The 22,536-nt window shown below is 36.3% G+C and overlaps 1 protein-coding gene across 1 annotated transcript; it reads left to right on the top strand.

Moving 5' to 3' along the window:
- Positions 1–1,940: 1,940 nt before the first annotated feature.
- On the top strand, positions 1,941–22,291 carry CRLF2 (cytokine receptor like factor 2). Its single transcript, XM_070944236.1, has 9 exons — positions 1,941–2,016; positions 3,147–3,200; positions 6,550–6,676; positions 14,232–14,398; positions 15,876–16,009; positions 16,847–17,000; positions 17,953–18,070; positions 19,376–19,460; positions 22,196–22,291. The coding sequence occupies exons 1-9, from the start codon at positions 1,941–1,943 to the stop codon at positions 22,289–22,291; spliced, it is 1,011 nt and encodes a 336-aa protein (XP_070800337.1).
- The last annotated feature ends 245 nt before the right edge of the window (positions 22,292–22,536 follow it).

Raw genomic sequence — 22,536 nt, 5'->3', positions numbered from 1 at the left:
AGGTTCGGTCAGCTGTGTTCCACGACTGTGATGGGAAGCTTGCCTTGGAAGTCCTTGAAGGTGATGTGTAGAGTGGTTCTGCCCAGGACTCCGATGGGGTTTCCGCTGAAATCCACGAGCCTCGACCTCAGGGGTTTTAGCTGGTTCTTTTCGCAGGTGCTTCAGGTGCTTCAGATGCTGCCAGTCCATAATGGAGTAGATGGAACCTGAATCTACTTCCATTGTGCACGGTGACCCCTCTGCCAGCAGTGTCACATTGAATTTGGTGGCACCGCCATCGCTTGTGTGGGCGATTGTGGTCTGGTGTACTGCTCTGCTGTGGGAATATTCTTCGTCCCCGTGCCTGGACTGGTTCAAGAACCGTTTGGATGTCCTCTGGGTTTCTCTGCGGTTTTCGCGGAATCTTGGCCTGGGTGGTTCCGGGGCTGGATCTGCTGCTCTGCATGCCTCGGCTATGTGTCCCCTCTTCAGGCAGCGGCGGCAGGTTGTGTCCCTCCATCTGCAGGTTGCCCTGGGGTGGTCGCCTTTGCAACTGCCGCAGCGTTCCCCTCGGTCGCCATGTTGGGGATTTTCCCACCTGCCATCTGCAGGTTGCCCTGGGGGCAGGAAACCTTGTGAACGGCCATTTCCTCCTCGGATTCTGATGGCATGGCAGAGTCATCTGAGGAATTTGGGCCCGACTTGTGGATCTTGTGGACCCCTCTGGCCTTCACCATCGCGGCGGCCGCTTTCTCGGATGTCTCGGCGGCTGTGGCTTCTTTGAGGACTTCCTTGAGTGGAATTCTCTTGCGGCTCAGGAACTTCTTCTGGAGCCCAACGTCTCGCATCCCGAAGATGATCCGGTCCCGGATGGCATTATCCACGTTGTCGAATTCGCAATTGGCAGCGATTTGGCGAAGCGCTGCCACGAATTCTTTAATGGATTCACCTTCCCGTTGATTCCTTTGCTGGAAGGTGAATCTGTTGGCAATCGGGGTGCCTGTGGGTGCGTAGTGTTCCTGCAGGACTTCCTGCAGGTCACTCCAGGACATCTCTTCAATATCCCTGGGCACCACGAGGTCGATGGCCATCTCCAGAACGTCTGAACCGCAGTGGGCCAGGAACAGGGCTCTCTTGCGTTTGTTGTCGAGGTTCTGGTAGCCGTTTCCTCGGAGGAACTGCCTGAATCTGACCATATACGACCTCCATTTCTCTCTCGCCGGGTAGAACGGTGCTTGCGGGGTTGCCATTCTGTAGGATGCTGTGGTTGAGTGACTTCAGCTCGGTTGGGCGATCGTGCCACGAGTCTTGCTCAGGTTCTCTTCTCTAGTCCTTCATCGCCAGTGTTAGATCAGGCACAGGAAATGAAGACGTGACCAGCTCGATACATTTAGTAACTTTATTAGCTACAGTAACAAGACTGGCTGTGTGCTGCCGGAGCTCTCCTTATATTTGCTCCGGCAGCCGCCCCGCCCCTAGACAGCTATTCAAACTTCCCGCCCGATGGCTGGCAGCCAATCCGGGCGGGTGTCCTTATAAGGACATAACACGTGGACTCGCTGTATCTCGCCCCTCTTTTCTGTTCAGGAATTCAAGCCATGTGATCCTGTCCACCATTAAACCATCTTTTCAAGCAGTCTCCATGTTTTCAGTGTCTTTTTCCCCACTTGGAGCTGAACCCAGAAGGATATTTCTTCCAACAATGCCAACCAACTAAGTTGACAAAGGTTGGGATTCTGGTTCTGAAAAATGATGTTTGAAGCCTTTTGTCACGTTCTGTAACAGAAGGTGAAGTGCACAATTCTTTTAAGAACTTCACACCAGAACTATTATGATGATTTCCTATAGTCATTTCCTCCACTTTGATTGATTGATATAAAGATATCTAGCAAAAAATAGTTGTAGAGAAGTATTGTTGCAATTTACACTGATGAAATTTGATTATAGATTCAATCAACGTTATGGGATGGACTATTCAAAACTATGTTGCTGTGCTTCTTTGGATCTACTTGCTAATTTCCAAGTTATGGGCACAAAGTAAGTTGCAATTTAAACACATACATTTATAACACAAATGATGTATTTTTCTTTTTAATCTGTATACAAAACCTGGGATAAAAGTCAGAGCTAAATCAGTTTTCAATATTACACTGTTTTCCAGGCTACTTTAATATTGATATACAATGATTTTAGATTGTTTATGTACAAAAAAAAAAGAGATTTAATGAAACTTCATTTAGGTTTCAAGGTAAATAATACATATAAATATTCTAATGTTTAGCATAAGCTAGAGAAAACAAACAACAATAATAATATAGACTATACTGTACTACAACTTTTTGGACAGTATCCAATGTGGGTCGGTCACCGGGATCAGAGGTTTTGTCTTCTGAACTTTTGGATTCGTGCTGGAGCCCATTTTCACAAAACTTCTCTCTTCTTTTTGGACAGTGATAATACATAAAGAAGATATAATTTAAAAAAGGTTTTGTATAAGAATTAATGAATTTAATTCCAATATAATTTATTTATTTTGTCATTTGATTTATTCATTTTGTCATTTTTAATAATGTTTTGTTTTTTCCCAGCAGGTTTTGTGGCAGGATAATTTATTATTCATATTATATATTGATTTGAAATTTGGCTGACTTATCTTTCATAGATTGTATAAACTTGTCTGTTATCTCGCCAACATGGATTATTAATATTTTAGTGTTATTGCCCAGTGTTAGTGTTAATTTGTAGCTATTATATTGTTATACACTTAATAATTATGACAGGCTATAAGTTAATTAAAAATAAATACATAAAACATTTTTTGTCTTTATAAAGAATAAATCTGCTAAAACCAATGGGATTGAAATTAGTACATTAATTCAATCAATCTACTGTACGATGATTACATTTGGATTAATGCATTGCTTATAATTAAAAGACAGATATAAAATTGTAGTGACTGGTATCACTGATTTCCTGAAATACCTTAAGATATTTAAAGTTATATCAACATTTTCTTGTTACCTTATTATAAAATCCATTTTACAAAGCAGGAATTATTACAAACAGGAAGAACAATCTATTAGCAGATGTTAAGAATAGTGAACCATTTATATGGCAGTTGCACGGGGTTTTTCTTTTTCAATCACTCTTACTTATTTCTTTTGAAGATTTATGTCCCCCCCATGAAAATTCTGATGAGGAAGACTTCCCAGAACAAACAGGTACCATTTTAAAGATTGGTTGATTCATTATCTGCCATCAAATTTGTACTCACAGTCTTTTCAGTTCTGCCCTATGCTGCCTGAAAATCATTTTCCGACTTCCCAAATGTTTTGTCCCAAGGAAGAGGATGTTTTATCTTAATTTCAGGTTGATTTAGAATGTATTTTGCAGCCTTCTTCTGATTGTATTTGAATGGTGGAAAGTGGTGGAGACTGACAGAAAGCACTCTGAAGGACACTTACAATTGTCTTCAAACTATTTGATCTCCGAAAACTGTAAATAAGGACTAAGTCACTCAAGCCATGTGATATGGTTTGGTCAAATGCAGAAGGATTCTGATCAGTAGGTATGAAATGGACCTGAAACATGTCAAGGTACTTTTCTCCTTCAAAGAAACTGAAATTGAGGAATCCTAGACAAGGTTCTTCCATCTGCACTAGTTACTGGATGTTTCTAGGTCCAATTCAAGGTACTGGTAGTTACCTATAAAACTCTATACAAAACCCCTGTATGGCTTGGAACCCAATACCTGAGTGATTGCCTTTTCCATGAGCCTCTACCCATCCAGCTAGGTCAAGCAGAAAGGGCATGCTGCAGATCCCATCAGCCAAAGACTGCCAGCTGCTGGAAGCCAGAAGTCAGATTTTCCTGCAGTGGCCACTATTTTAAGGACCATCTTCCTTTCTGCCCCCAACCTGTTAGCCTTAAGAGCCTGCCTATGTTTTCAAGCCTGGGGCACGGATATGGCAATGGACCTATTCCCTAGCTATATTGTTAATAGGTCAAATATCGTGCTGTTATGTGTTTTTAATGTTTTAAAACATTTTTTTAAATTTTGAATTGTAATATATTTTATGAACTATAAGCTGCCTAGAGTCATTGACTGAGATGGGTGGCCATAGAAACTGAACAAATAAATAAATAAGGAGGCATAGGAAAACAAATGGAAAATATAGATATCCAAAAGTTCCACAGATACAAAGACTTTACTGTGTTCTCAACTATGTCTTCAGTGAGTCAGGAATGAATCAACTCCACTCACAAACGTGGTCAGTTTGAAGGGTAACAAAGGTCTATAAAAAATAAATGCATTGATAACTGCTATATAGAAGATTTGAATCTGCTTTTTAATATCTTTTCCTTTCCTTCTTTTCTTTTCTTTCTTTCTTTCTTTTTTATCTTATTACTTTTTATATTGTTTTTCCTCTTTTAAAATCATTAATCAGTAAGAATTACTTTTCAAGCAGTACTTGGTAGGATAGCCAGGTTCGGAGAGCATCAAGGATTCCATGGTGGAATTTATGGGAATCATTTATACATGATTACACATCATAACTTAGGATAAATTAAATATATAAATTAGCACAAATGGAAATGATAATAATCTTGCCTTGAATTCTAGAAATACAGAGTTACCCAACTGTCTCCCAGTGAGAACTAAATAATGTAGAATGATGTTGGAAATGAATTCAACCAACAAGCATGGGTCAATGAAAACAGAGACTTTATTAAAAGAAAATAATAAAAACAATTTTGCAAAATAGGGTGGTATCCCAGCAGACTTCAACAAGGAGTTTGAGCCAGGAAGCCACACCTGAAATTTCAAAAGCATTACATTTTATAGTTCCCTATCCCGATGCCCCCCCCATGCCCCTCCTACATCGCATCCAGTGACCGATCACGGCTAATCCGAAGTGCCTTTTAGAGAGAACATCATCTCTTTCTCTAATTACATGTTCATCAACACCTCCCTATACCCACACAATATTTTGCAAGCATAGCTCTTTCTTATCTCTATTGCCTTGGCATTAAAGAGTGGCCTCTTTCTAATGGTCCTAAAACAAAAGAAGATTTATTCTAACACAACATTGTTACATATTGGTATGCTTTCAACATGTCTTTTCTCCAACTATCTTAAAGCAGAATAATATCTAACAAATTTACCAGAGTAGCAGAGCTGGAAGGGATCCTGCAGGTCATCCAGTCCAACCCCCCGCCTAAGCAAAATTGAATCTTCACTTATATGCATTTCTAACCTATATACCTACATACTATTTTATTTTTGAATTTTCTCATATCCTACAATGAGAAGTGAAGTTGATGGAGAACAGGTAAACTGTCTGAGAAAAATAAATGCATAATTAAAGTCAGTTTAAACAATAATACTTTTGTACTCCATCTCTTTTTAACTCTTGAATGAAAATTTTGGGTAGCACTAGTGGCTACAGGAGGACAGAAACTTTTGTGAATGACTTTTTGTGAATTATATATATTCATTTACTGCAAACAAATGGTCAGTGTAAATCAGTGTTTCTTAACCTCAGCCATTTTAAGATGTATGGACTTCAACTCCCAGAATTCCCCAGCCACCAAAGTATTCACTCCTTATTTGTTAACTATTTTCCACTCACGATCTTTTTTGTGCTGTATTATAGTCCTTGTCCAAAGTTGCTTGGTTATACTATTGTTATATGACATAAGGCCTGTGATTTGGAAGATGATTTGCAAATTTGATTGAATCCATAAACAGCTTTTTGGACCCTGACCCTACATTTTGACTTTTCATGATTGTAAATGTTAAGTTCTAAAAATACACAAATGTTTTGTTGGAAGAAATATCCATCTGGTTCAGTTCCATGTGGGGAGAAAGACACTGGAAATATGGAGACTGATTGGAAAGATGGTTTATTGATGGATAGGACCACATGGGTTTGAAGTCCTGGGCAGCTGAGCACATGGAGTTGAGAGAGAGTGGTATTTATACCCTCTCTTGGGCCTTGCTCTTGAGCTTCCTGTTCCTGTGCAAGAAATGTATTCTATTGGGTGTCAGACTCCCAGGGGCTTATGCAGGGGTCACAGCTAACTTTTTAGGGTGTCTGAATTAAGTTTGAAGCCTGCTGGGTGATGCAATGAAGAGACTTGTGTTCTGAAAGGGTGTTGGGCCATTCCTATTGTGTCTTAATGGCTTTCCTGGTTTGGATCTTGAGTGACGGCTGATCCTACCATTCTACCTAATTCTGCCTTTGTTCAAAATATCCTGCCTTGAATGGATTACTAAATCTGCATGTCTAAAAGCTGGCCTCAGTTTAGTATCTGCTTGGGGGCAGGGAACTGTGGCTCTGAGTTTCTATCTCCCTTAAGATTTCTATTTCTCTTTTAGGGGAAATATAATATCCTGCCTTTTTAAATATTTCTCAAAGTATTTCATTCTTCTAGGAGAGGGGTGGGTGTTAACTTTCTACAGTTTCACTATTGAAGCAGGTCAGGCAAGAGAATCTCTAAAAAAAAATCTGCAGACAGTTTTTATTACACAAATGTCATGTTTTATTTTTCATTATGATCAACCAGATTTGTCATACAATGAAGACAAATTATGTATAAATTATATAATACAAAATATCCATAATGAGCAGATGAAGATCTTGTGGGATCCTATAGAAAGGTTTACTGTCGGGAACTTTACAGTGTTTTATAGGTGAGTATTATTGAAAGACTGTACTCAGTGAGATGAGAGGCATACAAATTTAATAATAAATAAATAAATTTGATTTTCTTTGAACTATTAAGTTTTAACTTTAGAGATTTCTTTGAATGAAGATTTTACAAACAAAACATATAGTGGTATTCTTCATCATTTTTCATCATTTTATTCCTCATTCTTTTGTTCTGTCTAGAAGAAATTTTTTTTTATTGAAAAAGTTTTACAAATACAAATTTTCCCATTCCCCCCCCCTTTCCCTCCCTAACCCTCCCTAACCCTCCCCTCCTCCCATGACTTCCCCAAGGTGAAATCCAAATCCAAATCATATGTTAGCATACTTTACCACCCTTCTATTCTCCCCCCTGTGTACTATACATTTCTACATGACATTGAACTATTCTACCCCCTATATACTATACATTTCTACACAACATTCAACTAAAAGCTATCTGGTACTTCCTAGTTTGGTATTTATTCTGCACATAATCTATCCATTTCTTCCACTCCCATACATAAGTCTCTTGAGTCTGGTCTTTTGATATCTTCGCCATTTCTGCAAAACTGGCCACCTTCAAAGTCCATTCTTCAATAGTAGGCAAAACATCCCTTTTCCAATATTGACCAATCAGTAACCTAGCTGTTGTCACCATATACAATATCAATTTTGTTTCACCCATTGAAAAGCCCTTAACTATGCCCAATAAAAACAATTGAGGAGAAAATTGGAGTTTTTTCTTCAGAACATTTTGCATAACCCACCAAATTTTTATCCAGAAAGCCTTCACTTTCTTGCAAGCCCACCATATATGATAATATGTAGCATCCAAACAATCACATCTCCAACATTTTGGTTGAACATTAGGATACATGCATGACAATTTCTTAGGATCTAAATGCCACCTATAAAACATTTTATAAAAATTTTCCCTCAAATTCTGTGACTGCGTAAATTTAACATTCTGAACCCATATTTTTTCCCACGTTTCCATCATAACTGGTTCTGCAAAATTTTGTGCCCATTTTATCATACAATCTTTAACCAATTCATTTTCTGAATCTCTTTCTAACAAAACATTATAAACCCTCTTGATATGCATTGGGCCTTTCTCTTTTATCTGTCTAACCAATTCTTCTTCATGCAACATTAAACCAGTTTTTTGATCTTCTCTCCATCTCAGTTGAAGTTCATTATACTGTAACCAAGTTAAATTAATCTCTTCTTCCAACAGTGTGTTTAATGTCTTTAGTTGCCATCTGTCCCCATCATTAAAAAGTATTTCTTTGTATAAACCCCCCCCCCCGAGTGACTTTATATTTATATTCCATATAATATGACCAAGATCCAACCACAATGGTATTTTATAATCCCATTTGAACCGGTGCTTCTTCCATACTCTCATCAAGGAGTTTCTAAGCATATGGCTGTTGAATACTTTATCCACTTTATTTTCATAAAATAAATATGCATGCCAACCAAAATCAAGATCATAACTCTCTATATTCAATATTCCAGTCTTTGTCCTTCCAAACCAATCACTTGCTTGTGTCAACGCTGCTGCTTCATAGTACAGTCGTAGGTTTGGAAGTTTAAGACCACCCCTTTCACGAACATCTTGCATAATTTTCAATTTAACTCTTGGCTTTTTCTCATTCCAAACAAACTTATTCACTCCTTTTTGCCATTCCATCAGCTGTTTATCACTTTTAAGCACCAGAATCATTTGAAACAAAAATAAAAATCTAGGTAGAACATTCATTTTAACTGCTACTATTCTTCCAAGTAAAGACAGCTGCAGTTTTTTCCAGGTTTCAATATCCTTTTGTACCTTTCGCCACAACACCTCATAATTGTTTTGGAACAGTTTTATATTTGAATCTGCAACTTGAACTCCTAGATATCTCACCTTTGGTACTATTTCAAAGCCTGCCTTTCTTTCAAGTTCCTTCTTTTGATCTTCTGTCATATTTTTAACTATCATCTTGGTTTTTTTCTGATTCAGTCTAAATCCTGATACCATATTCTTCTATAATGTCTTTCATCTGAATTATTGATTCCATCGGCCGTGTTAGGGTAACAATCAGATCATCTGCAAATACCCTTGTTCTGTAATCCTCTTGCCTTATAACTATTCCATTCAAAGTACTCGAGTCCCGTATTGTGTTCAACAAGACTTCTAGAGTTAGAATAAACAACAACGGGGATAACGGACAACCTTGTCTTGTGCCTTTTTCTATACTGAAATTTGTAGTTAAACTTCCATTAATGATAATTTGTGCTGTTTGCTCTTGATAAATTTCTGAAACCGCCTGCACGAACTGATCCCCAAAGTCCATCTTTCTTAAAGTCTTTAATAGAAAGTTCCAGTTCACTCGATCAAAGGCCTTCTCCACATCCAGAAACACCAGCACTGCAGAGATCTGTTTATTCTTCTCAAGATATTCCAATAAATCTATAATTTGCCTGACATTATCCTTCATGTATTTGTAGAAGAAAATTTTTATTACTATTGTAGATCTCCCTTTTTCATTCTTTTAAATCCTTGTGAGCTTTTAAACAATGACATTGATATGACTAGCAGAGATTTACTGTATATTTTATTTAAAACAAAAAAAAAACGGAGCAGCAGATACATCATTAATTGAATTTCAATGGCATAATTTTGGGCTAGGACCACAGAAGGCTGATCTTGATATAAGTGGAACTGAATAGAATAAATAAAGAAATAAATTTGTCTTTTTCAAAAAAAAAAAAATCTCTCTGAATTGTGGCACTAATTGGTGAATACTAAGGTGACCAGATTTTAACATTGGTAAAGAGAGACATTGTGGGTGTGGCTTATTTTGTGGGCGTGGCTAGCTGGTCATGTGACCGGGTGGCCATGGCTATGTGTATAGGGTAAGGTGAACAGATTTTAACTGGTAAGAGGGACACCATTGTGGGCGTGGCTTATTGTGTGGGCGTGGCTTGGAGGCCATGTGACTGGGTGGGCGTGGCTAGCTGGTCATGTGACCGGGTGGCTATGGCTATGTGTATAGGGACTACTCAGAGGGCTGAAAAGTCATTTCTGACAGGTCCTCACACTTTTGACTGGTCCTCACACTTATGACCATCCTCACATTTATGCCCGTGCAGCATTCTTAACAACCATGTCACTCATTTCACAACTGCTTCTCTTCACCATGGTGACAAGATAGGGCAAAAAAGGTAAAATGTGAGGACAGTCATAAGTTCGAGGACTGGTCAAAAGTGCGACTACCAGTCAAAAATAACTTTTTCAGCCCTCTGAGTAGTCCATATGCATAAAAGGATACAGTAATAGAGAGGGATGAAGGAAGGGAAGGGAAATTAGAGTAGGAGTGACGGTAAGAGAGGGAGGAAGAGAGGAGGAGAAGGAGAAAGGAAGAGGAAATAGGGAGGAGAAGAAGAGGGTGGGGGGAAGAGAAAGTAAGAAGGAAAGAAAAGAGAGGTGGTAGGTTTGAGGAGAAAGATTGCTGTACAATAAAAAAGATGAAAGGGAAGAAAGCCAACCCCAAACAAATATAAAGATATTAAGATAAAGAATGAATGGTTAAACTTTAAAGAATAAAAGAGAACAAATATGAATAAATAGCAATAATTAGAAACACACATACAAACATACAATGTATTTTCTTTGAACAGAATATTTGGCTGGTTCACAAATTTAAACAGTGTTTAGTCATTTCAATTAAATTTACAATTTCTATATTTCCTTTTTGCCATATTTATTCTTCATCTATTTTTAAAAAAAAACAATATTAGCCTTCATCCTCATCTCTAATCTTAATCAAATTCAATTTTTCCCTTCTATTCTATATTATACCCCTTCCCATTGTCATCTATTTTTATATCCATCCTCACATTGGTTAATTATGTAATTATGTAATACAGTTGTTTAATACAAATTCAACATTTTAATATAAATCAATTAGTTATATAACTATCTTTTTTGTATATTAATCAATATGAACATGAATATTCCAATTATTTCCATGCAATCCAATTTCTTACAAATCAATTAATTATACTTACCAATAATAATAAACCAAATAATTTCCCCCATATATTCCTCCAAACCACAACTTAACCATTTCTGCTTTCAACACAGTATACAATTAATAGTATCTCAATTATTACAATTCCCTAGTTAAAAAGAGCTTTTTTTTCTTTTGTGTTTTAAAATCTTGAACTCTCCTCTTTTGCCCTAAATAATTTCCCATTGTTTGCACCTACCTTTTTTGGTGAGGAAAAGGAAAATAAATCTGCTGCCTAATTTTCCAACGTTGCAAGCAAACAGCAAAGCCAACAGCCTGTTTTACTTTCAGTTTCGTTTTGAGCTTGGTTTGCACAAAGAGAAAAAAAAACTGCTGAGCAATTTAACAAGAGCAGAGCCCTGCGCAAATCAGCTGAGAGGGGGAAGCCGAGCTAATCAACGTAGGGCGGCCCTTTGAAGCCCCACGGCAAGAGTTTAAACAGGTTTTTTCCCTCTAGCCATCAGCTGGGACTCAGGAGGCAGCCGGGACTCAGGAGGCAGAATGAAAAATCGGGACTTTTTTAAAACGCCGCGGGACGCGGGACAAATTGCTCAAAATCGGGACTGTCCCGCCAAAAGCGGGACGTCTGGTCACCTTAGTGAATACTAATCTGACTTCCACAAATATCCATGTTAATTCTAGTCTGAAAAAAGTCCAGATACAATTTTTATCTCGTTGGTTAAACATTCTGTATTTTTGACACTTCCACTAATCTAAAACCTAGGTATAAGGAGACCAATACTATTGATCTCACTGGATCTTCTTTAATGCACAGTTCTAACAGTCTGTTCAGAACTATCTAAAAATATATTTTTGTAGAACTAACCTACAATCTAGCAAGAGTGCAATATTTTGTACCAATGGTGGGCAAATAGATGCTGAAAAAAAGAAGAAGAAGAAGAAGAAGAAGAAGAAGAAGAAGAAGAAGAAGAAGAAGAAGAAGAAGAAGAAGAAGAAGAAGAAGAAGAAGAAGAAGAAGAAGAAGAAGAAGATGTAGAAGAAGCAGCTACAAATGGGGCACCTGAAGTTGCAGCTTGCAAACACCCATCCTGTGGGGGGGAAATGAAGACTTGCATACAGGTAGTTCCTAACTTACAACTACTCATTTAGTGATAATTCAAATTTACAACAGCAGTGGAAAAAGTGGCTTATAACTGGTCTTCGTATTTACAACTGTCACAACATCCCCATGGTTATCTCATTAAAACTTGAGCACTTGCCAACCAGCTTGTATTTATGACTGTTGCCCTATTGCGGGATCATGTGATTGCCATTTGAGACCTTCTCAGTTGGCTTCTAATAAGCAAAATCAATGGGAAAAACTCAATTCACTTAACAATCCCATGGTTCACTTAACAATTGCATTGATTTGCTCAATATCCTTGGCAAAAAAAGATCATAAAATAAGGTGCAACTTAACAACCACTTTGCTTAGCAACAGAAAGTCTGGTCTCAATTGTGGTTGTAAGTTGAGGAGTACCTATATAGCATTCTATAGGAGGAATAAAAGTACAGAGTTATTTAGATTAATTTAAGGAAACTGTAAATGCTGCTGAGAGAAGCAGTGGAAAAAATAATCAAGTTTATCCACTGTGGCCATTATTATATCTTTAACATAATCTAGTGATTGTGTTGGTTTTGCACAAGGTATCCAGAGAAATGCAGGTCAAAATATATTGAGATGGCTTGAGGACAGGGCTTCATATAGAGAGTCAAAGCCAGTGGTGGGTTCCTCCTGGTTCGGCCCGGTTCTCCTGAGCCGGGTAGCGGTGATGATGTGATGTCACCGAACCAGTTCTGCCCCCCCGCAACCCCCCCGCATTATTCTTACCTTTTATTTGGCCCCACCCCCAATCTATTGCTGCCTCCTGAGTCCCAGCTGATAGCTAGAGGGAAAAAAAACTGTTTAAACTCTTGCCACGGGGCTTCAAAGGGCCGCCCTACAGCTGATCAGTGTTAAAAGAAAACAAATGAGTAGACCAGTGCCTGCAAAAATACATGAGTAGATCAGTGCCTGAAAAAATAAATGCGTAGACCAGTGCCTGCAAAAAATAAATGGGTAGATCGGTACAGCTCTGCCAGCAGTTAAAAGCCTGGTAGACCAGTACCTCTGCTAAATCTTAAATAATTGTCACATGACCATCAAGCCACGGCCACAAAATAAGCCACGCCCACAGAACCGGTAGTAAAAAAATTTAGAACCCACCCCTGGTCAAAGCCATCACCATTTTGACAACTTTGGTCTCCCTGTGGAAATCCCTAGTAATTGAACTTTATGTACTGTTTTTGCACTTAAATTGAAAAGCTCGTTACCGCTGAATTCTTGTTGCCTTAGAAAACAGATGAAGTAACTGTTATCCCCACTGATTTTGCCTTCACATATATATTGTAATACAGATATGTAAACTGCCCTGACAGTTGGAAACACAATATTGGATTTTTGTTTTCCTTTTCTACTCCACTTTGCAGGATCTTATTCTAAGGATAAATGTTAGCAATTTTGATGTAAGAATGGTGTGTAGTAAAAGGAATCTGTGGTGATTGCAGTCCTGTGGTTGTGTGGATTTTCCCCACTACACATTATATGTCATGCAGAATGTGGTTCAAAAGGTTACCACATTCAAACTTAACCTCTGAAACATGCTTATATGGTGCTGTTGAGCAGTAAGGATTTCATTGGCAGAGAAAATTAACAGTACCAGTTTTAACAATAAGAATATCTGCAAAACACTTGAATATCATTGTGCCTCCCTGGCATTTATGTTTTGCTGCTATTGCCATTTTTTAAACGATAAAACAAATGGAGATTTTTGTGAATCTAAGAAGTCCATCCTTCTCAAGTCAGTCTGCATTGACTTTTCATATTGCAAAAGAGCTGACAATAGCACTAGGAGTTGGTTTTATTTTTTTCCTATTTTTTTTTCTTTTATGCAAATTAACATTGTTGAATCTATATTATTTCACTGTAGAAACTGAATTTATATTGATTAAATTGCTTATTTTTATATGATTTGAGCATGCCGAACTGAACGAAGATTTTAATATTAAGAGAGAGAGAGAGAGAGATAGACATAAATATAGAGATAAACACATCTCTGCAAATTCTCAGTGAATTGCTTAGTATTCTTTACTTGGCCTATAAAACCTAAAAAAACTACTTGCCCTACAAAATTTTGGCCTACAAAAACAGAGAATTTTTATTAGAAAATCATAATTTTTTCAGGGTGGGAAAAAACTAATCCTTTCAGATGGCATGGAATTTCTTAAGTTTATTCCTAGGGCAATAAAGCAATCAACATTTGCTGCAAAATAATAGGAATATTTTATAGGATGGGAAATAGAGTATTTTCAAAATAGGAATATTCTAAAAATATTCTTTTCTGTGATTCTCAAAAGATAATTGTGTATGATACCAGAGGCCAGTCAGGATCTCTTTCTTGTGGTCACACTTAAACTGCAGTCATATCACCATTTAATATTGTTATTTCAACTTTAGATTTGACAAACAGAATTGGAAGCAGTGTGTCCAGTATGTCCATGATCATGAATACATAATCGGTTGTATTTTTAAAATTGAAGGACGTGAATTTGACATTTCTGTCAGAGATACAAATGGGACAAAGGAATTTTACCAGGATTTTAAACTAGAGAGCATGAAATTCTGTAAGTCTATATTTTTATCTATTAGAAATCTATTCAAGTATCCTTAAGTATAATTTTGGGGTACTTGGTATTTGATATAATTGTAATTTGATATCATATTTCATAGGAAAAACATGATAAGCAGTCATAAGAATGTGACGTAATGGCTGCATTAATTCCAGACTTTTTGTTTTAAAAATTTCTCAAAAACAACTTCTTCGCTGAGCTGGAAATTTCAGTTGGCTCAAGAAAGTTTGAGGAAGTATAAGAAAATTCATTAAAATCCCCTTTTTCTCCCTCTAAAGCAGTGGTCCCCAACCTTTATGATGGCAGGGGCAGTGGTGGGTAGTGGTAGGGGGGGGAAGCAATGATTTTGTGTGTGTAACCTAATCCATCACATGCACAAATTGTGTGCTCGCCCGCCAATGGATTGGGGCCCCCTGCTCTAAAGAATTAAGTATTTAATATCCAGACCGACTATTTTATAACAACCTTTGCCATAAATGTGCTGATTTGGCATTTTTGTTGGGAAAATATCCCCCTATTCTACAATGGAGCCGTGGGAAGCTGTCTTATTCCAAGTTAGACATTGTTCCATCTCACTATTAGCAGCTTTATAGGATTTCAGCTAGGTTTTCTCTCAAGTCTACCTGGAATCAGCCTAGAATATTTTGCTTTTAGACTACAGGAAGATCGGAGATTCTATCATTAGTGTCGTTTCAGTTCTTTCCTTCATCTTGAAAAGAGTGCTGAATTTTCTACCGCAAGATGCAGATTACATATTGAATACAGACAGAATAAATCTATTTTTATGACTGAGCTACCTTGCAGAAGTACAGCCAAAAATGATAAACCTGACCTGAGAAATTGCTAGATCTGTCCTTTTACAACAAGTAAAACTGAAATCTGAATAATATATTTTCCCAGTGGCTAAAATTTGAAACCCAAAGAAGCAGCTCACTCAATTTAACCTGCTGCCTACCCATGCCCTACAAACAAGAAATTGTGGTTTCTTCATTATATATTTCCTTGCAATACCTGAGAAAATACTATTTTTTCAGCAGCTTTATAACATCCTGCTTCAGCATCAGGGTTTCCTTTTTTTTTTTTTTTTAAAAAAAAAAGAATTTTTAAACATAACCAAGAGCACATAACTACATAGAAGTCAATTTTAAAAAGTGAATGAGCTGCAAATATTATTAGCCTACTTTTGCTCCTACCTTTTATTCCCAGTAGATATAGTACTGCCGTATCAGATCACCTGCAACACAACATTCTGGATTTTTAAATTTTATAGTAAAATCTGCTGCCTTACATATTTAAAAGATTATTATAATTTCTGTACATAAAAATATCAATGTATAAGCAAAAGGGGCTTTTATAAAAATTATCCAACATTTGGATTCTTGCAATGTAATATGCATTAAAAAATGAAAAGCAAATTTGTGTGTATCTAGAAAAATTGCAATCTGTACTAATTTATTTTCATCTTTCCCAGTGAAGCCCAAATCTCCTCAAAATGTAACCTTCCTCTGGAAACATAACAAAGTGATCATAGAACATAAGCCACCTTTCCATCTACATTGTTTTAAATTGGAATATCAGTACAAAAGTGAATTTGATGAAGATTGGGTATGTGCCAAATAGAATTTTTTATAATATAGATTCAAAGGTAAAGGGGATGGGGATGTTGAAAAGCAGTTAACCTATATATAAAAGTCATATGCAACAGATATAGAACTGTTCTCTGTTAAAATGGACAGCGGGATGTGGAATGACAGATTGAAATGAAATGGAAAGATGCATTAAAGGTGAACATTAGGAGGAATTTTGGATGTTAAAGTTATGTAGAAGTGGAATAGTTTGCCTAGGACACTAGTGGACACTCACTTTTACGAAGAATTTCAAAAGGATTGGAATTCAAATGGTTGGATGACATCTGTCAGGGATGGTTTAGTAGATTGCTACATTGATTAGATGTGAGTAGAAGATTACCTGGTGTCTTCCAGTTTATATGTTCCAAGATTCTATGAGGTTTCATACTAATGTGATGAATCTCATAATGATTTTTTTGGATTATTACAGTGATCATAAAAACAACAACCATAGGCTTGCAAATTATCACCCAGATATTTCTTCTTAATTGCTAATGTAAAAATACAAGGATGGAAACTAAAAAAAAATAAAAAAAATTAGTGCTTAATTGTTTTATGGTCTATGATTCCCATTAGGTTTTGAATTGTGGTGCAAGTGATTGAATTATAAATGAGACTGATTTAACTTAATGTAAAATTTAACTTTTTACATTATTGGCATCTGACACAAACATTGGATCTTTCTAATAGATCTGTGTATTTCAAAAGCTTTTGCTATATAATCTTGGTTTTTCCTATATCTACTAGGATAAACTGGAAGAGGAAATGTATACAGTGAACAAAATTAATAATGACTGCCACTCTTGCCATTCAGTTTAGGAAAAATGAAAGCTGCAAGTTTGAAATACAAGGTTTGGATCCAGAGAAGTGCTATTCCTTCCAGTTTAGGGCAAGATTCTGCTGCAGTAGTTCTTCTTATCCAAGTGAATGGGGACCAAAAATACATTGGAAAAATGGCAGTTCTATAGGTAAAAATGGATAAATATTATTTCCGTTATCATCATCATAATTCTCTGACGTTTAATATTTATTTATGTACACAAATGTGTAATTACCAGGGTCATAGTCTCAGCCTTGTGAGGTACTCCAGACCTGGGCTTTCCAACCTTAGCAACTTTAAGACTTGTGGACTTCAACTCCCAGAATTCCTCAGCCAGCTTCGCTGCTCCAGACAACAAGCACACAAAGAAATACTCTTCCAATGTAATACCTTTGCAATACTAAAATAGATTTAAGGGTAGGGATGTATTGCAAATTCTGTGGATAGGCTGTGAATCTGCTGTTCCTTAGTCTCCTTACTTGTTCCATCTAAACTGGCTTTTCTGAATGGCAGAGGGCCTTACTCCAGAGAGAAAGAGGGTGGATCTCTCTTTTTTTACAAAATTAATTACAGAAACACATGTAAGATTTACTCTGACCCATATTCTATAATGAGCTGCCTTCAGTTCTCAGTTTGGAAAATCATTTTGCAAGTCTCGGTACCCAATTGCAAGCTAGTAATAAAACACAGTTGAATATATACTCATGTTATTTGAGGGGAAAACCAACCCAAACATGAACTAAGACCAAATACTTTTAGGTTGAGGCTTTATTTTTGCCTATTCTAAACGTAGCAACAGCAACAGCTGTGATGAGGCATCATTAAGGTCACCTCAGGTGGCTTTTCTATCAGGTATCTTTACCAGAATATTTCTAGTGAAATACAAAATGTATTACCATGTAACTTTAACATGGCAATATTAAGACTGGTGTATATTGAAGATCCTCCATAAAGCCTTTTCAGGCTTTATTCCTTTTTAGAAGACAATACTTGCAAAAAATATACCTAAGCAAAACTGATGTTTCTTCTTCTTTTGTTAATCCCTTAAAAAAATACTTTCAACATTTTGTCTGTGTGTGCCTGTGTGTGATTTCTCTAAGATTCCTGTGAAGCTGATGACTTCAATCCAGATTTAAATATTGTCCTCCAGTCAAGTTTTGTGATGGCTGGCCTCCTAATCATGACAGCCATTCTGCTTTATATCTGCAGGCTGAAGAAGTATGTGATGCTTATTTTTATAACTCTTTGTCAATTACTGTAACAATGCCTTTTATTATTATAAAACCTAAGTAATTATAGAGATCAATTGGGAGCAAAATTCTTAATGATTCTGGTATGTTTCACTGTCTTGAATCTCCTTTTCCATGAAATGTCACTTTTAAACTGAATGCATTATTCCACTAAGATACCCATTGTGTTATGCATGTTTTGGGTTGAGAAACCCAAAGAAGGAGAAGGATAACCATGGCCCAAGATCCATATCAGGCTAGGAATTGTGAATTAGGCCAGTTTGTTCAAAAACAGATGAAATAAAATGATTATTGAAAGAGGAATTATTTTCAACACAGTGCAAAAAGAGGAAGTTAGTTGGAAAAGTGCCATCAGCAAGAAATTGGAGAGGGGGTGGAAAGGAGACTTCTACAGAAAGTTCAAAGAAATAATATTTGCAAATCAAGCAGACAGATTTGTTCACAATTATTGTACTAACAAAAGCAAGGAATTTATACAAATCCTTGTAGCTAATCAGTACCTGCTGTGACTTTAGTTCATTCTCACTGGATACAATTAAAATACTGTATTTCCCTTCATTATAAACCCCCACTACCTCAGCTTCCAGTGATAGTTGGAAGTTTAAAGTTCCAAAGAACTAAAACAGAAGTGAAAGATAAGTTTGTTTTAAACAAGAATAGCATATAGAGAAGTTCTATTGTCATACTTTTAAATTCATATTAAACTTTTTCCTTGAAGGTAAACTGAAGAATTGAAAATGATCTATCTAATCTCTGTTTAGATTATCAGTGGGATACTGTCTCTTTTATTGGTAATACAGTACTTTATCATAGTAAACATGTTGCAATTTTCTACAGTAGCATGCTTACTATGATGAAGTATTTGTAAAGAGATTAATTCATTTATAGAAATTCATTTATGTCCTTTTCGGTTTCAGATATGATTACACAACTAGGCTAGCAACATCAATTCTGAACTTATCAACCAACTCTATCCCAAATCTTTAAATTATTCAGCAAATGGTTAGATATTCCAAATCTTATTAAAATTATTAGCTTTAGACTTTTTCATGTTTTCACTTTTTCAGCTGAAAGTTGTACTTCCTTTTCTTCTTACTGTAAAACTGTAGAAATACATGTAGGGTTTTTTTTAATTAAAAAAAATATGCAGGAAAGGGTAAAAGAAATGTTAATGGTTGGAAATTTATCAGAAGAAGTCTATTTTTGGAATATATTACTCACATTTTCTCTAATCATTTTTCTTAATCAGTCTTTATCTATTAAATGGTTACAGAATTAGGAAAACTTTAATGCCAGCTATACCAGATCCTAAAAATATATATTCTGATTTATTCAGGGATCATAATGGAAACTTCCAGGTGAGTTATTATGGAACGTTGAATTCCTCTTCCTAATTTTTGATTCCCCTGACAACTAACGTTTCACAAGTCTGTTTGAATTTGTTGATTCATTAGATATCTCCAAGCTATTTTGCACATATCTTGCAATGGCCAGAGATTATTTATTTATTTGCACAACTATTTCTGGATTGTTCCTTTCTTGAAGCATTCTAGGTAGTTCATAATTCCAAGCAAAGCAATTAAAACCATGAGCTAAGCAAAACAAATATCACCAATTTATGACAAGTAGAACAGAGGTGGGTTTCAGCAGGTTCTGACCAGTTCTGGAGAACCAGTAGCGGAAATTTTGAGTAGTTCGGAGAACCAGTAGTAAAAATTCTGACTAGCCCTACCCCCATCTAATCTCTGCCTCCCAAATCCCAGCTGATCGGGAAGAAATGGGGATTTTGCAGTAACCTTCCCCTGGATGGGGGAGGGAATGGAGATTTTACAGTATCCTTCCCCTGCCATGCCCACCAAGCCACGCCCACCAAGCCATGACACACCCACAAAGCCACACCCACAGAACCGTAGTAAAAATTTTTGAAACCCACCACTGAAGTAGAATTAAAATATGTAAAATAGATAAAACTAAATTGATTGATTATGTGCCATCAAATTGTTTTCTAGCCCTCGTGACCTCATAACAAAAGTATTAATTATTAAGCTATATCATATTCTTAATAAGATGTGCCAATTACTGGGCCAAATGATATATCTCAATAGATAAAAAATAGAGAATATGCATCAGAGTAGTTTCAGATATCATAAGGCAGAGCAAGTTAATTCAGAACAGATTTTTGTTTATTTTGTTTGGATAGCTTTATCTGAATTCATTCCACTTCAGTTACTAGATTGCATGCAGCTGTTGCTCCAAATTGATTCATAACAATTGTACCAGCATGGGCAGACAAAGGTGAAATTTTTGATAATTTTTAAGACAAAGTAGAAATACAAAGAATATTAGTTTCAATGAAAAGGAATCAAGATGTCCTTTAAAACCTTGAAAGTGGGGGAAAGGTTCAGAGTTAAAGAGATCCTTAATTTAATTAGTCATTTTACCTAATGGTAATCCAACTTCTCATCCTGAGAAGTAACTGATGGCAGTATTAGCAAATTGTTGTGAACAAGAAATTAACTTTTATTTTTATTTAACATTTATTAGATTTATATGGCCATCCAGTTTACCTAATGGGTAGCATATGATAATCCAATAAAACAATGCATATATAAAAACAATCATATGTGTGTGTGTGTGTGTGTGTGTATACATACATACATACATACATACATACATACATACATGTGTGTTTGTGTGTGTGTATTAAAAATTAAATATACCATATATTTTATGGTAGTGAATTAATTCATTACTTTTCCTATTCAGTCGTTGACAGCAAGAATCACTTTGTTCAGGAAAGGGCATTATCAATATGAAATAACACTCCATCCCTTTGAATAAACCCATGAATTCATGTATTAACAATTAGTGTTGATGTTGCTCATTATAGGGGTACATAAAATATATATAAAAAATCTGGGATTAAAAGCATGGAAAAGTCAGGGAAATTTGGTATATTTTTTCATGTAAATGTCTTAATCTGATAAAAAGCATTTATAAGTACCTATATTTGGTCATATACACAAAAAAATAAGAAATTGAAAGAAACCAAAATTTACCCATCCCTGATTTGTGTTTCAGTGCTATCAGTCAGAATAAATGTCTCTATGTTCTGAAACAGTGATGAACGTTTTTCTTTTTGTTACGTTTTTAACTGTGCCATAAATGAATTTATATGCCGCCCTTCTCCGGAGACTCAGGGCGGCTTACAATGCGTTAAGCAATAGCCTTCATACTTTTGTATATTTTATACAAAGTCAGCTTATTGCCCCCACAAACTGGGTCCTCATTTTACCCACCTTAGAAAGGATGGAAGGCTGAGTCGACCTTGAGCCTGGTGAGAATTGAACTCGCAGTAATTGCAGGCAGCTGGAAGCTAAATACCACCTTTAACAGTAGCATTAGTCTGCTGTGCCACTCAGGCTCCTAATATTTAATATTTAACTGTTGCTATTTCCTCTGACCAAGGAGATCTCATTAGTTTTACCATACCTAGAAGACGTGATTATTCTAAACATTTTAGACTATAATTCACATAACCTGCCCTTAGGTCCAATGATCACAATTGTTAAGAATTTTAGTCAAATGTTAAAGGCAACTAGGAGATTTGGGGCAAGTGCCTGTCTCTCAGCCCAGCTCACCTCACAGGATTATTGTTGTGGGGAAAATAGGAGGAGGAAGGAGCACGTTTGTCACAAGTTATTTATAAAAACAATAAAGGTAGGATAAAAATACATACATACATACAAAAATGATCAAAGATTCCGGAAGGCTATGCTATCTGAATATTCCATGTAGTAATAGCACCTAGTTGATATTGACTTGTCGAAAAAGCTAAACTGAATCAAATCTGATTAGACCTCGAGTAATAGACTGGGCATACAAAGGATGTAAGTTCAATCAAGGTCAGAAATACATCTTGGAAGAAGACAAAGAAAGACAAATCACTTCCATCTACATAGACATGAGCATGACATCATTAGAAATCAAATATTAGTTCCAAAGAGGACTTTACTTTTTATTACCAGTTAACATGCCTGGAAGATACCATTTAAGAAATCATGGTAATCAGTTGGTTATTTTTTTTTTCAAGGAGTGGATTAATAAAACTGAGAATGTGCTGCCTGAAACACAGTTAGAATGTATAGAAAAAGAATGTATAATTGAAGAGGAAAAAGAGGAAGATTAACAAGCCAAAATGGAAGCCAAAGGTATGTTTTTGAAATCCAGTTTATGAATATGGAGGCTGTATTGCCCTTTTCCAACTTAAATTACAGCTTTTGTTTGAAATTAAATTTATGAACTGAACATAGCAATTTATAATGCCAAATTGCACCAACTATTAGTGAAGCAATGCTAGTGTTTCAAAAATGGGAAAGTTTCAGAAGAGAACAACTCGCATAAACAATAACTGTAACAAATTCCTTATCTGGG

The sequence above is a fragment of the Pituophis catenifer genome, unplaced genomic scaffold (assembly GCF_029215685.1).
Source record: "Pituophis catenifer annectens isolate HBS135680 unplaced genomic scaffold, rPitCat1.0.hap2 SCAF_4, whole genome shotgun sequence".
NCBI lineage: Eukaryota > Metazoa > Chordata > Lepidosauria > Squamata > Colubridae > Pituophis > Pituophis catenifer.
This window is presented reverse-complemented; position numbering and strand designations above follow the sequence as displayed.